Source organism: Rutidosis leptorrhynchoides, chromosome 6 (assembly GCF_046630445.1).
Source record: "Rutidosis leptorrhynchoides isolate AG116_Rl617_1_P2 chromosome 6, CSIRO_AGI_Rlap_v1, whole genome shotgun sequence".
Taxonomy (NCBI): Eukaryota; Viridiplantae; Streptophyta; class Magnoliopsida; order Asterales; family Asteraceae; genus Rutidosis; species Rutidosis leptorrhynchoides.
Genome location: NC_092338.1, coordinates 430152404 through 430167688, shown reverse-complemented (window position 1 = coordinate 430167688; position 15285 = coordinate 430152404). Strand labels below are relative to the sequence as shown.

Genomic DNA, 15285 nt, shown 5'->3' with positions numbered 1-15285 from the left:
TATATATATATATATATATATATATATATATATATATATATATATATATATATATTTATAATGATAATGCACATATATCATATCTGCATGGCATCCTATTACTTAAGGATTTATCACCGAAAGCAACCTCCTAGTCAACCTAATTACTTTAGGGGACTATCTATCTAAGGCACAAGAGCAAGCACCAATTAAGGCCCCACATATCTTCATGTCCTAATTAGTGTACCTACACTAAGGCACTAACTATTCTCGATCCGACCCGTATTTCTACAAGTCACGCATACACTTTCACATCATTGAGTCTAAGTCTAGGCACCTATCGAAAAGTTACCTAGAACCCTTAGACCATGCTCTGATACCACTTGAAACGAACCAAACCTGTTTACCGAAAAACAACAAGTTTTTTTTTTTTGAAACAGTCCCAGTTACAGTACATTGGCGCGGCGCGCACCACAACAGAATTTCACTGTCGAAGCTTATTTCAACACCTGATTCCAGACTCAGTTATACTGCGCGGCGCGCCAAGTTCTGCGCGGCGTGCAAGAACACACAAAACAGACTTGCAGTTTTAAGTTAAGCATTGACCCATTTCCAAAATGTCAAGGTATTCGAATACGACCCATTTCCGGATAGCACCGCCACATACACACGAATGTGATCGCCGAAAAGTGAAACCGTTAGGTGACACTTTCCACATTCCAACGCACCGTGTGGCCGTCGAAGAGTGAATAACACTCACCACACTTCAAACCGCCAAACGTGGTCACCGAATAGTGAAACCTTACAGATATCACTCACCACTTTGCATCAAGGGGCCAACGAAGAGTGAACCCTTACGCCCGGATGTCACTCGCCACATACCATGTGGCCAACGAAGAGTGATCCTTACGCCCAGTGACTCGCCACTTCACCTACAAGCAAGCAACTTATATACATGCACATATAAATACTCCACTCACCTTGGAACGCAAGCACAAGCCATGTATATAATACCATCGTCACCGCATCCAAGCAAGAAATCACCTATATAAATATAGGCATACAAACACATAAACAACCATTCTCTATAAGAGAATTTAGCACCAACACCCTTAACCAAGGGTTTTCACCTTGCTCACTAAACCCGCCCATTTAGTCACCTAAATGGACATAACTAAATTACCACTACGGGTGGTAATTTCAACCCACACACAAACAAGTGCCATTTAACCAAATTGCACTTGACCCAAAAAGACTCAACCCATCACCACTACCTGTGGTAATTCAAGCCCAACAACACCTTAAGTTTTTTGACACTTATACCAAGCCCAAAATCCCAAACAATAACATTTGTACAAAAATTTGCCCATTTTGACCATTCGGACAGCCCCCTCTTTACAGCAGATTTTGACCAACTTAAATCCACTTTCAGTAAAGACATATTTATTCATTTGAAAGTATACTCGGAGACCTTTCTGAAAAGTACTCACACGCCCTAAACGGAGTGACGATTTGCATGATATGACCTTCACAAAATCACACTCCGAATCTGTCCAAAATACGAATTTCTCCAAAATGACACAATTTCAACTCAAAATGAACCATAACACTTTTATTTGCTCAACATCAGTTTATACACACTTAAAGGACTCATTTCAACCAAAAATATCATCATAAACAACAACAATTTCTAGTTGGGGCATTTCATCAAACAATTAGTGTGCATGACCCATTTTCTTGACAATTTAACACCCAAAACATGTTCTTATGAACATCTAATTTACCAAAACACAATTTATCTGGTGATTAACACCCAACCCATGACCAAATTCGTCATCAAACCCTAAACCTGCAACCTTAGGGTTTACATACACAAATCAACTCAAATCCTAACTCTAACTCAAGATTAAACACTTAAAATTCGAAATAGGGTTTTACCTTAGCATCAAAATGATGCTAGATATCAGTAACACCATGGAGGAGCTCCAATTTGGGCATGCATCACCATCTTCTTCACAAATTTTGAGCTTCCTCTCTCTAATTTAAGCTTTCTCTCACTAATTGGGGATTTTTCTTGAAGGTGAAATGAGGAAATGAAGTCCCCATATCTGCTCTTTAGTCCCCAAAGTCGCCCATGCAAAATTGCATACAAGTCCTTAACTTATTTTTAAAATTGCAAAACAGCCCTTCTTCCCGCTCACCCGCGCGGCGCGTACGGACATGGCGCGGCCCGCCATTTCACTGTTTCAGAAATCAGTTTGTTACACAGGCTCAAGAGTTTTATTTAGAACATAAGTAAAACAAAATTGATTTTTATCAAGCTTGGCATACCTTAAGTATCTATCAGTCCCATATGATCAGTCCCACTTCTTTCTTTGTAATTTCTGTTTTCCTTTCTTTTGTATTCTTTATTTTTTCTAGCAGCCTGCTAGTTTATTACTAAAATTTCAGTCGTTCGAAAAAAAAATCAGTCCCATATTTGACTTTTCCATTTAAAACAAACTCATCTAATCTTTTAGCTAAAAATTTTTGCATATTAGACCTTCTCAGACTGTTGCAAGGCACTAGTCCCATTACCCTCAGATTCATGAGAATTACTTAGTCTTATCAACAGATCTATCTTCTATCTGGGGACTTCTCATTATCAGTTTGATCACCCAGTGTTGCTTTGTCACCATCTATGTTGTCAACAACGTGTGGTACTATCTATTCCCTTGTTATCAAAAGGGTTATTTGGATCCCTGTTAGTGTGCCTACTGCTAGTATCATAAGTGGTATCCCTGTTAGTGTGCCTGTTAGTGTGCCTACTGCTATTATCATAAGTGGTATCCCTGTTAGTGTGCCTACTGCTATTATGAACCAAAGAGGCATTTATGCCATCACTGGTGTCTTTTGAATTATTATTATTATCATATCATCATTGGGTAAGTTTGAGTAGACATCATAGGAATATTTTTTGAACACCAATTTGTTCCAACCAAAATCAGTATGACATGATTTTCTTTAAACCAATTGAACATCAATAATGGTGGTATATATTGACCCTATAGAGAGGTTTTACTGGATTCGTTCACGGACCTCTACCCGGAACCACTGCCCGAATGGATGTGTTCCCGGGTACCATCGATCGGGTTCGGGTTTCCGCCCGAACGTGTGTGTTACGTGCAAATGATGAGGGTCGTTGAAATAAATGATCTACTGATGCCAAAAAATCGCCGTTCAAAAAAAAATCACAAGAACAAAGATGAACAAGACAATCAAAACTCCACAATATAAAACTCAATCTATCCACATTCAATTACAATAAATGAATTGAGAGAGTAACTGAAAACTAGAGAGCAAAACTATAATCTGATTACAAAAAGACCGAATGAAATAAACTCTAAATAGAATACAAAATATAAACCTCCTCTCAATATTTACACAGGGACCCTTGGACTGTCCAGAATGTTAGAGAATGATCCCTGGACTATGAATGTAGGTTCAACTACGTCTCAAGTGTGTGTACTATAAACCAAACCTCATACGTTATTTGTGAATAGACTACATATAATCCACAAAGAACCTAGAATCTTCAACACCTGACTAAATCACAACCAACATAAACTGCAACTTTGACAAACACCAACTTAGACTGCAGGCAAACAAATCAAGTTAGAATGGATCATGAAAGATTTTGTCTTCAATTGCCGATAAGAAATAGCCAATTATAGAAGTGGCAGGGAATGAAAGCAATGAAAGCACTCATGTGCTATCAAAGTAGAGATATTAGTCTCTTTCTCCCTCCATTTTTCTCCCCCTTTAACGTCCGGCGCATAGTAGCTTAGTTGCGCTTAATAGGCCGGTTTGCGTTCCTCTCTGGCAGCCTCCTTACCTTACCCCCGCTACACTCTCACTCTAAGCTACGCCTGCTGAGCAAGATGCATTGCGATTTCCTCTTCTATGGACGCATCTATGACCTGGGACGGGAAGAGAAATACTTTTTTCTACGGCGATCTTTCTCTCGTAAAGCCAAAGACACCCCAAGACAAGTTCCAACTGTTGGGAAGGGGACATGATCAATAGAACCTCGATGGATCCTCAATTCCCTAATGAAATCAACTACTTGTCTAAGAATATGAAACCATAACTAAGATTGCATATTAAAACATAACTTAAACTGCATGCAACACGCGAATCCTTCCTGCTTGTTAGTATTATTATCACCAAATCAAGTATTACAGCACAGATCGCAAGAGGCGATCCATTGAACTAATACATTGATACACCAAAATAGCTCCAAAACAGCTACTTTAAACTAACACATATATGTGAGTTAAACTCCAAATCGCCAATTGCTGTCTTCTATACACCTGCAATCTTGATCAATCCCCATTAATCCAATACTCCTTTAAGCTTCCGACTTCTGTTTAATCAATATCCATAGTGGGGAGAGAGCATGAGTGTTTGCGAAAACATCTTCATTTAGAATAGCGTTTCTGCATGCTTGCACCTTGTGAACTACCTTTTTACGCCACTTCCAAATTAGCCAAAGCATAACATAACGATCAGCCAAGCATACTGTATTCGCCTCTGTTGAACCATAATCATAGTTAGCTCCACTAATCGCATTTAGACCTCATTAGGCAAGGTACCACTAATGTTCCACCAAAAGGCAAAAATATCTCTCTCTTACCTCCACACACACCACCAGTGGCGAAACCAGAAAACTTTTTCGCCAGGAGCGAATTTTATTTTTAAAATCATTAGCATTCAATACAACCTTTTGGGCATGAGCTTTTGTGTTGGGAGCAAAATATGGAGGCTTTTGGACAAAATATGGAGGCTTTTGGACAATATATGGAGACTTTTGGGGCAAAATATGCAGGCTTTTGAGCAAAATATGAAGTTTTTTAGGGCAAAATATAGTCGTTTGGGGCAAAATAAAAAATTCCAAACTTTAGGTTTGAAAATTTCAAATCCACTGGGGCGGGCGCCCCACCTCACCCCACTCTAGTTCCACCCCTGCAAACCACCAAACTTTTCTTGTAAGGAGTAGGAGGAAGTTCTAGTGTTTTAAGATAAGTTAAATTTGTGGTAAAAATAATGCGTTCATATTGCATTACATGAGTTAACATGAATATTAAAAGTTAATTGTAAAATCAAATGACCGACCGCAATTTTTGAATAGATGTATATTAATTTTGTGTCGTTGAGAGATTAAATAGTTAATTTTATTTCCATGGGTAACAACCAATAGTTAAGCTTTAATGATATAATTAGCCTTTTTGGTTACAGGTTCCTCGAGTGGGTGTCGTTTACTGGTCCTTATGTCTATACTCTCGAGAGATACGTATAATGGAATGTGATGCTTTGTCAAGTGTGATTCCGTCGTATACAGCAGGTCAAAGGCTAAAGGTTGAAGAGATGCTGATATACAAATGCAACAATATGAAGGAGGTATTTGCATCTACAGTAGAGAACGATAATGTGTGTCATAGTACTATCTTTGACGATGGAAGTCGCGCTACTGATACTTCTAGTTCAATTCCAAGACTTGGAAATGTTACTTCTCATAATTTATCAATCCTAAAGGAAATATGTATCAGTAATTGTGATAATTTGGAATATATATTCACATTTTCCACACTTGAAAGCCTTAAGAAACTCGAAGTGATAAGAATAAAATGGTGCAAGGGAATGAAAGTGATTGTTAAGGAAGAAGGAGAACAAACTACATCACCTAATAAGGTTGTGGACTTTCCACGTTTGAAAGTAATTAAACTGGTCTATCTATCAAATCTTGAAGGTTTCTTCTTGGGGAGAAATGAATTCCAATGGCCACTATTGAATGATGTTATCATTAAAGGATGCCACAAAATGATGGCTTTCACAGGTAGTAAGTCAATAGCTCGGAGGCTCAAGTACGTGGAGCATGCAACCTTCGGAAAATTAAGTCCTGAAGTTTATAACTTCTATTCGACGACCGCTTCATCTCAGGTACATTTTTATTTGTAGGGAATATGTAATTATGAGATCGTCCAATCAAAGGTTATGTGATGTTTGGAGTTGCATTATAGATATTGATTCTTATACCAAAATGATAATATACATTAACGATGTTTCAATTTGATTTGTTTGCAAATTTAATAACAACAAAAAATTTAGTTGAAGACTTGGATTTTTAATTAAAATCTTTATTGGTTAATCATTAATTGTATGGCTTTACAGACCTCGTCTCCAAGTTTAGATCGTACAACAGCATGCCTTGCTATTTCGAATGATGTGCAACCTCGCTCATTACAGGATATCAATGAATTATATGTGGAAAACGCTTACAAAGGTGAAGTGATTATTGCATCCAATGAGTTGTTACAACTGCAAAATCTTGAAAAGATTCATGCAAAGAGGTGTGAATTTGTAGAGAAGATGTTTGAAATAGCATTGGAAGTGACACATAATGAATTTAAGAACGAATCACAAATTGTTGTGAAACTTCCGAAGCTAAGAGAACTAGACCTGGAAGAGCTGAGCAGTTTGAAGTATTTATGGGTAAGCAATCAGTGGGGACAATTGGAGTTACCTAACTTAACAAGACTTTGTATTCATAATTGCAAAAGTTTGGAATATGTATTTACAACTTCGATGGTTGGTAGTCTTACGCAACTTCAAGAGCTACATGTAACACATTGTTTTCTTATGAGGGAAATTGTTAAGAAAGATGATGACTGTGAGCAAATTGTGTTACCTTGTCTAAAGTCCTTAAAACTTGAATATCTTCGAAGGTTAAATGGATTTTGCTTATGGAAGAAGGACTTTTCGTTGCCACTATTGAGTACCTTGGTAATCAAACAATGCCCCCTACTATCAGTTTTCACCAACGGATTTGTTGTTGCTCCAGAGCTAAAAGAAATAGAATCAAATGAAGGCTTGATTGATGTAGGGGAACAAGACATCAACTCCTTTATAATCACCAATAAAAAAAAGGTATTTATTGAAGTTGAAATTTTTTCATTGATATTTATTGAGTTCCAACGGTTCCTTTGTAAAATTTTAATTTTTACTAATTTTCCATAGGGACGTCGAACCTATAGAAGGATGAATGACGCCAAATGATTAAGTGTAACTGAAATTCAGTGTTTAACACCGAAAGACATAAAGCAAGGTTACTTTATCTATGGTGAATCTCTACGTGTAACCATCTATAAGTATTGTAAGACTCATTTCTGTACTGGAGCTTTTTTTTTTTTTTAATCTGTCGTGAATCTCATCGTCTTACTATTACATTTGTATGCTTACATAATTAAATGCCCATCAGGCGTTTGATATAATTTCCTTCATCAGGCGTGTTCGTACTCAAATTTTTTAGTAGAAGTGATCGGAATGATATTAGTTGGTACTCAAATTTTGGTGTATTGCTGTATTTTCGGAGGGATGATTTGTTTATTTAATTGTCTTGCTTTGCAAAAGAAAATGAATAATGAAATTAGTTGGTCAAAATCTTTTTTGTGCTTGAGTATGTACCCAAAACAATTTCACGGTTGCAAATCTATGACTTTTAACTCTTAAAGAAAATAGATTGTGGTAAAGCATTATTTTATAATAGGTCATTATTAAAACAGGATGTCCAATACTGAAAGATAATTTTTTTTTTTAATTATTAAAATGATCACAAGACTGACCTCATTTTGAGTATCCCCGAAGGTTGGCCATACCATAGTGAACAATGTATTACAGCATCCACAACCCCAACGTTTCTGGTTCTCTCTCCCTATCAAAATAACTTTTAATGTTATGAACAAATAGAGCAGTATATATAGAATGGGGCATGGAACCTTAAATCATCATTTCTACGTCAATGGTCAAGTGTGGTCAAAATAATCAGTATACTGAATTTAGTGACGTTTTTTGAAGTCCGGTCACCAAATTGGAAATGATGTGAAAATTTGATGGTATTGCAATTCACCTTTTTGAATATTGTTATCCAAATCAGGCGATAAAGTACTTGAAATTACTGATGTTTACATGTGTAACATTAGTAAATTATTAGCTTTGAAACCTTACTCAGTGCAGGGAGGATATTCAGTTGTCCAGTCACATCCGTGCTTGCTATTACTAGGATTAACCCACCCTTCTAAAGATGCAAAAAATCATTATTATTTACAAATCACCCACGTGAATAAATAATAGTATGCACATTTCTTTAAAATCCGGTTGAGTGTCTGAAAATGGTATCGAATTTTATCCAAATTCGGCTGTATGTATCCAACTATATAACTCACTTGTAGGGTTTCTTGATGAAAAAGTAATCAGATACATACAATAACAATAATTGGAAGTTCAATACATATAGTTGAACTTTTAAAGTTGAATACACTTAACCCTTTCAAATTATATATACAAACATCAAACAGCTATGGAGAGAACCTGTGAATAGTTGAGTTAGTCCATTTGTGCAGTAATTGTATGATGAACCTGTGACATAGTTTTATCTCAAGTGCCGGTTGTGAGATCTCAAGCCCTTCATCTTTCACTATTGATAGATATATCTGCAAACATAAAACACCTAAAAAGTATATAATTTCAGAACCATCACCGGAACTGCATATGTCTCGGTATTGCAGTGGTTACAGATGAGGTCGGATAGCTGGCTGCGCCTGCGGTTGCGGTTCTGGTTGTAGAGGTGGAGATGGTTGCGGTTGCAACTTCTGGACGAAACGAAAGTTTTCAGTATATTTACTAATCAAATGAGTGTGCATTGAACTTTAATTATTTCTCTGATCAAAACTCATTACTTCTATCCAATCTATAAAAAAAAAAAAAAAAAAAAAAAAGAGAGAGAGAGAGGTTTAGAATGTTAAGTGACAACAAATGAATACACACTTCAAAAGTATATATTCATTGTGACTTGTTGTAATACACAGTTGGAAATCAATAAGAACATATCTCCATCTTTTTTTATATTAAACAAAATGATTCACAAATAGTTGAGCGATTGATAAAGACATGAAAGGAAAACAAACCTCACTTGTTATTTTTGAATATCCAGAGCCTCGCATAACGTCTATGCCCCATCTTAAAGATTTCTAAACGGAAACACCCAATTTTGTTAAAATATGCAACCAATCCAACAATCCCAATAGAGAAAAAAAAAAAAAAAAAAAAAAAAAAAAGTTGTGAAGAATCTCAAGATTATAATTAAATATCAACAACGGTACCTTATCCTAGGTAACTACTCAGTATGCAGTTTTTAATTGTAGGCAGTAAAATAGATATGAGATGACATAAAATTTAATAAGTACGTACCTCTGTTTGATCTTTACCAACAAATATAGTGCCTATGAATAATGCTAGGCAGAGTAGAAAAGCAGCGGGTAGAAAGAAGCCATAATACGCTCCTCTACTTCTTGGATTTTTCAGCCACAAGATCTAATAAACAAGAATAAAAGAGTAATGTGTATCAAGCAATTAAGTATATATAAATTTGTATTAATCCAAAAAAAGAAAAATAAAAAAAAATACATGAGCCTTCAAGTGTTATATGAGTGCATATGTGCAATACTAAGTGTTTTTGAACATCAATTAACAACCATTGTCCTGCAGTGTACCGAAATCATATACTGTAATAGTTTAAAGGTCCACATTGAACTTTTAAGCAAAAAATTATCAAACTCTACCAAACTAATAGAATATGGACTACCTTTCTATGTTTCTTTTCTTATAACTAAATTAAGATTTGAAAGTAACCTTCCAAGCATAATACAGTTTACAGTTTGGTGTTTGAGATCAAAGCCTATCTCTTCATAGAGCATATATCTTATTTGGTCATTTCAAAAATAATTTACTACCAACATTGGATTTCAAGTTTCTCAAAAGACTTCACAAAATTTGCATTAATTGTAAGATATGATAATCATTCATATATATCCTTAGGAGGATAGATGTTTCTAGGTTTTTTTTTTCTTCATAAAACTATATGAAATCATAAAAAATAAGCATATTAACATTTTTCCAATGAAATCCATAATCCAAAATATCAAGTATCGATTTGTTCATGTATCTATCTAGTGATAGAGATTGTTCTTACAAATCTTGTAGACATTCTCTTTCATTGATATCAAAATGATCGGTTTCATGTAAAGTTATGCTAGGATTATGGATGTAATGGTCAAATAATAATTCAAACATGAGACACCCTACGCAGAGAAGGATAGAATATTATGAAATTGATTTAAAAAACAAACAAACCCCATTCTACTGCATATTCAATCAAGGACAAATAAAAGATGAAGGATCTGCCTATTTCAAAGGAGATATACAGGAAACAAATGAAGGGTTCTCAGAATCAGTGTTTGGTCTTTTAATACATTTGGTTATATTTATTTATTTATTATTATTATTATTATTTTTTTTTTATTTATTATTTTTTTTTTTTTTTTTTTTTTTGGTGACGGGAGGGGGTGTAAGGTCCTTTTTGTAAGTTTGTTGAAGGAGCAAATTTTAAGTAAAATACACAAGTCCTTGTGCTATAGAACAAGTTTATTCTTTTGACTTATGCTTAAACTACACAAATAGCCTCTGTGGTTCCTAAGGATGTTATGTTTAATCCATGAATATGTCATATATTTACCTTATATGATACGTCTTATAAAACACACAAAAAATAATATAACATTTTAGTAAGGATTTTTAAATTTCTTTCCATTTTGCCATCACGACTTGTGATGTTGCAGGGGCAACAAACTTGCAATCAGTTACCCAACCCACCCATTTGGCACATGTAATAAACATCATTAATCTAACATCTAACCTCAATACATCAGAAAAAGTCTGGACTAAGATTCAAGTCTACTGTACCCATAATTCTTTTTCAAACCACTCAGTTTCATATCCTTCTGTATACCCTCCACGTTCAACCATTTTCCAAATTCAGCATAAATCATACTCAACAACGTATGGTTAGCCGCATTACCAGGTTCTGATTCAATAAACCAACTTAACAAACTTTCCACATAATCCAATCTTCCATGAATCTTGCAAGCAGACACTAATGAACTCATAATCTTAGGACTAGGTTTCATAGGCATTGTTCTCAACACATCAATAGCTAATTCAATCTTCCCTGCCTTTCCAAGAAGATCAATATAACAAGCGTAATGATCCAAATTTATTATTTCATTTTCACTTTTTATAGCTTCAGAAAATAATCTGCACCCTTCTTCGATTAATCCAGAATGGTTACATGCTGATAACACAGAAAGAAATGTAATTGAATCACACTGTATACCTTTTTCTTTCATCTCACTAAACAGTTGTAAGGCTTCTTCACCACAACCATGAACACCATATGCATTAATTAGTGCACTCCAAGAAATACAATCTGGTTTAGACATTTCTAGAAAAACTTCATGTGATTCTTTAAGTGAACCGCACTTTGAGTACATATTACAAAGAGAGTTTGTTATGGACATATCATAATCTAAACCTGACTTAACCACATAGCCATGTAGTCCACATCCAAGGGCTAATGATGGTATATTAGTACAAGCAGTAAGTACTAATAATATGGTTACAGAGTTTGGTTGAATCCCATCTTTTCGCATTTGATTCAACAGTGCTATCGACTTATTGGCTGTTTGTTTAAACTGAGAGCAACCTGCGATTATTGCACTCCAGAGTACAACATCTTTCTGCGTTGACTTTTCAAATAGTAGTTCTGCAAGAAGAAATGAATCTGTGTGCTTTGAATATAAATGAACCAAAGATGATATTACACGTATGTCTGAATTCAACCCGTAACGAAAAGCATACGCGTGAATTTCTTTGCCAAGACTAACTGTACCTAATTCGACACATGCGGGTAAAACACTAATTAGTGTCACTCTATTAGGCTTAAAACCATTCCTCTGCATTAGTCTAAAACAATCAAGTGCTGTGAAATAATCATTAGTTGAAACATATCCTGGAATCATGGTAGTCCAAGAGACCTCGTTTTTATCCGTCATATCATCAAAAACACGAAATGCCATCACAGAATCCTCGGACCTCCAATACAAGTTCACAAGTGCTGTTGATAGAAACACTGATTGTTTCTCAAATCTCTCATCAACTATAGAAAGAGCATGAATCATTTTCCCTACACTTGCACACCCATAATGGGCCCATACAGAAACAATGCTAGCAACCAATTCAGGTTTTGCAACGAACCCACTTTTATACATTTCTTTAAAAATCTCCAACGCTTCCACACAATCCCCATTTCTTACGAAACAATTTATCATTGAATTCCATGATATGAAATCTCTTTGAGGCATTTCATCGAACACCTTACGTGCTGATTTAACATCACAGAATTTACCATAAAAGGAGATTACTGAATTTGAAACTACAGGTTCTGAATCAAGACCCAATTTAAGGGAATGGGAATGAAGCTGAAGTCCAAGGCCATAATGAATATGAGAAAAGGAACAAGCTTTAATGAGTGAAGGAAGAACATAAGTGAAAGAGTGAAGATGAAAATGGGGCTGTTGGTTTTTGTAAAGATGAAGAGCCTCGACATGTAATCCTTGTAACATCAAATCTTTGCATTTTTTCAGAAGTTTGAAATCTGACTGTGCAATTGAAGTGGATGTAAATCTTCTAACAAAATAATTAGTCATTGTTTAAATGAGATATCATCAACCGTCTTCTAAAGATTTATCTACCAATGAACCGTAACATTATTATTAGTTATTAACATTGCAGTTGGCTGAATGAAACGAAGTGCTGAAAACTGAGAAGTGAGTAACAATTTGGTGGTTGCGAGCATTTATATTTAAATTAAGAAAATAGAGGGCTAGAGCGGATAAAAGAGAGTATTTATATTCGTCTGTTTATAAGGGGGTGTTTGGTTGGTTGGATTTCATGGGATTTGTATTTGAAATCCCAGGAAAATATGTGTTTGGTTGGAGTTTTTAAAGATGGGATTTGTATTTCAAATGCCAAGTACAAGGGATTTTAAATCCTTGGAGTTGATGGAGGATTTCAAATCCCACCCACAAATCCCACCCGCCTCGGCTCATCTCTTCTTCTCTCTTCACAAATATATTTCTTCCCCATCAAAACCCACCAACATTATCTTCTTTCCCATCAAGTTCTATACAAAATCCATCTTCGTGCTTATCAAACCCATATATGTGCTCAGCTCCATTATTTCAATATTTTATTTTACAAACCAAATTCGTTTGGGTTCGAATATCTCGGCCATGGTGGTAGTTGTTGAAGATCTCGGCCATGGTGGTAGTTGTTGAAGATCTCGGCCATGGCGATGGTTGAAGATCTCGGCCATGGCGGTGGTGGTGGCTGAAGATGTCGGTGCGATAGTGGTGGTTGTAACTGATGTTCATAAATCATGTTTGGGTTTGAATCAAATTCAGCAACGATTTTATTATTTGATGATTTTGGAGCTAAACAATGATTTTGTTTCTAGAGACTAATTAGATTTTGTTTATAAATTTGCTGGTTCTCATTATACAAATTAACTTGTACTATATTAATTTTTTTTCTATTGATGGAGAAGTAAGAAGAAAGAAGAGATATTTTAGACACTTTTTTGAAATCCTTTGAGTTAAAAACGTGAACCAAACTGAGGATAGGATTTTAAATACAAGCATTTTAAATCCTATGGGATTTGAAATCCCCGAACCAAAGTGAGCAGATTATCACATAAATCTTTTAATTTTGGATTTTTTTCCCGAAAAACAAAACTTTATAACAAGACTCTCTAAAACCGACGAATAAAACCTACACATAAAATACAACCAAGCAACTAACTCGAAACAAGAAAACTACACAAAGCATGAAGCTAAGACTAAATGCTATCTAAAACCGAGCCAAACCTGGATGATACACCAACCCCAACAAGTACATAAACTAAATGAAGCACCCTAAACAAAAAACTAAACGAAATGAAACGAACCAACTACAACCAAAAAAACAAGAAATACAATAACAAACAAATCAAACTAGCTTAAACAACCCACGTATCAAAAAACGACCGACAAAACCGAAGCGACCAAAATCAGACGAAGCTAATTTTTCCAATGTGGATGAATCTTTTTGACTTTTAGAACTTGACCAAGCCTTCCCATCAACCTTATCAACTTGAGTTGTCTTACCCGATCGAGAGTTAAAAAGAATAGGCCACTAATAATAGTGCCCGATGATGAAGAAAGAATATTGCGCTCCATCAGGCCCTCGAAGAAACCTTGAGCTTTATTACCCGAAACATTTGAGGGTAGTTCCAGGTGGTTCAATTGCAAGTGTTAAAGTACAATTATCTCAATGGTTTATGTTAATTTCCTATATTTCAATATTCTATATGATGATGTTTATCATTTTTGTAACTTCATTCTTTTTTTTTTCATATTATATTTTTCACCCAAAAAAATGTTATTGTGATGATGAAGACATACAAGTCCAAGTTGACTAATCGTATAATTTAAAACCCAATATCAATTAGAACAGACCAAAATCCCTATTTTTTGGTAATTTAGCTTCACATCTTCACGATAAGAGAGTTGTTCGTATCATATACAATTCCGCCTTTATTGTTGCTAATTCATACACGGATTCAAAACAATGTTTAACACTGCTTGATTGAAAGAACATGAAAGAGTTCTGGTAGTTGTGTTTGAGTTTAAGGTGTTCAATTTGGGGAACCCTTTTAACTCCGTATAGAGGAAACGTGATTATTGAAAATGACGTAATTAACCTCACGTGTTGTGCACGTGTTGTAACTTAACGGTCACTTTTGACGGCCATTTGAAATAGGAACCACCCACGTAACATTCGTAAATCACAATCACCACTCATGTCGAAAACAAAATACGGGGATGCCCTGTGAAATACATTGTAAAACACATGGACCACCCAGGTAATTATTTCTTATACGAATATATAATAAAAATTAGGGAGATAATATTTCCAATAATATTTTTAATAGCTTCACTCAAATTAATTTTGTAACAACCTCAAAGGGTCTAGCGGTAAATGACCATTTTGTCCTTATGTGTTCTTTAGTGTGAATTTCATAATTATATGTTTATGATTATTTAACTATTTGATTGAGACCAGTTAGTGACAAGGGTCACAGAACAGGTTTATTTATTTCAATTGGACCTCGTTTAGACCATTTAATGAGGTGTTTCGTATTTCTGACAACTTGTAAATACTCGTGTGATACACGGAGTAGGTTTCCCTCACAAGAAGGAAGCCCTTCTTGCTTAAAACCCCTGACTTTATTTGCTTTCCTCTTTTGGAAACTCTCCACACACAAAAACACATACG

At 35.3% G+C, this 15285-nt stretch overlaps 2 protein-coding genes and 1 long non-coding RNA gene across 6 annotated transcripts; 1 reads left to right on the top strand and 2 right to left on the bottom strand.

Annotated features, from left to right (window-relative positions):
* Window positions 1-2659: 2659 nt before the first annotated feature.
* On the top strand, window positions 2660-7074 carry LOC139855251 (uncharacterized). Its single transcript, XM_071844488.1, has 4 exons — window positions 2660-2812; window positions 5257-5958; window positions 6190-6945; window positions 7036-7074. The coding sequence occupies exons 1-4, from the start codon at window positions 2660-2662 to the stop codon at window positions 7072-7074; spliced, it is 1650 nt and encodes a 549-aa protein (XP_071700589.1).
* Window positions 7075-7553: 479 nt separating this feature from the next.
* LOC139851806 (uncharacterized) lies at window positions 7554-8509 on the bottom strand. The gene is made up of 3 exons (XR_011760745.1): window positions 8386-8509; window positions 8023-8092; window positions 7554-7729 (listed from the first exon to the last, which is right to left on the bottom strand). It is a non-coding gene; the product is annotated as an uncharacterized lncRNA (long non-coding RNA).
* A 68-nt stretch (window positions 8510-8577) lies between these two features.
* Window positions 8578-12628, bottom strand: LOC139855792 (pentatricopeptide repeat-containing protein At4g31070, mitochondrial-like). 4 transcript variants are annotated; one of them, XR_011761565.1, is made up of 4 exons: window positions 10769-12628; window positions 9265-9387; window positions 8982-9044; window positions 8578-8663 (listed from the first exon to the last, which is right to left on the bottom strand). XR_011761565.1 is itself a non-coding variant. In XM_071845037.1 (2 exons), exon 1 carries the CDS (start codon window positions 12615-12617, stop codon window positions 10794-10796), a length of 1824 nt encoding a protein of 607 aa, XP_071701138.1. In that variant the 5' UTR covers window positions 12618-12628; the 3' UTR covers window positions 9228-9387; window positions 10769-10793. The 4 variants fall into 4 exon arrangements, 1 of the variants encoding a protein (XP_071701138.1); XR_011761564.1 differs by having other exon boundaries at window positions 8585-8666; XR_011761566.1 differs by having other exon boundaries at window positions 8585-8666; window positions 10816-12307.
* Window positions 12629-15285: the final 2657 nt, after the last annotated feature.

Coding starts and splice junctions, on each gene's coding strand:
- LOC139855251 (XM_071844488.1), top strand. CDS start 2,660: ATGTTGTCAACAACGTGTGGTACTATCTATTCCCTTGTTATCAAAAGG. Junction 2,813..5,256: donor TTATCATAAGTGGTATCCCT/GTTAGTGTGCCT, acceptor TTTTGGTTACAG/GTTCCTCGAGTGGGTGTCGT. Junction 6,946..7,035: donor TAATCACCAATAAAAAAAAG/GTATTTATTGAA, acceptor AATTTTCCATAG/GGACGTCGAACCTATAGAAG.
- LOC139855792 (XM_071845037.1), bottom strand. CDS start 12,617: ATGACTAATTATTTTGTTAGAAGATTTACATCCACTTCAATTGCACAG.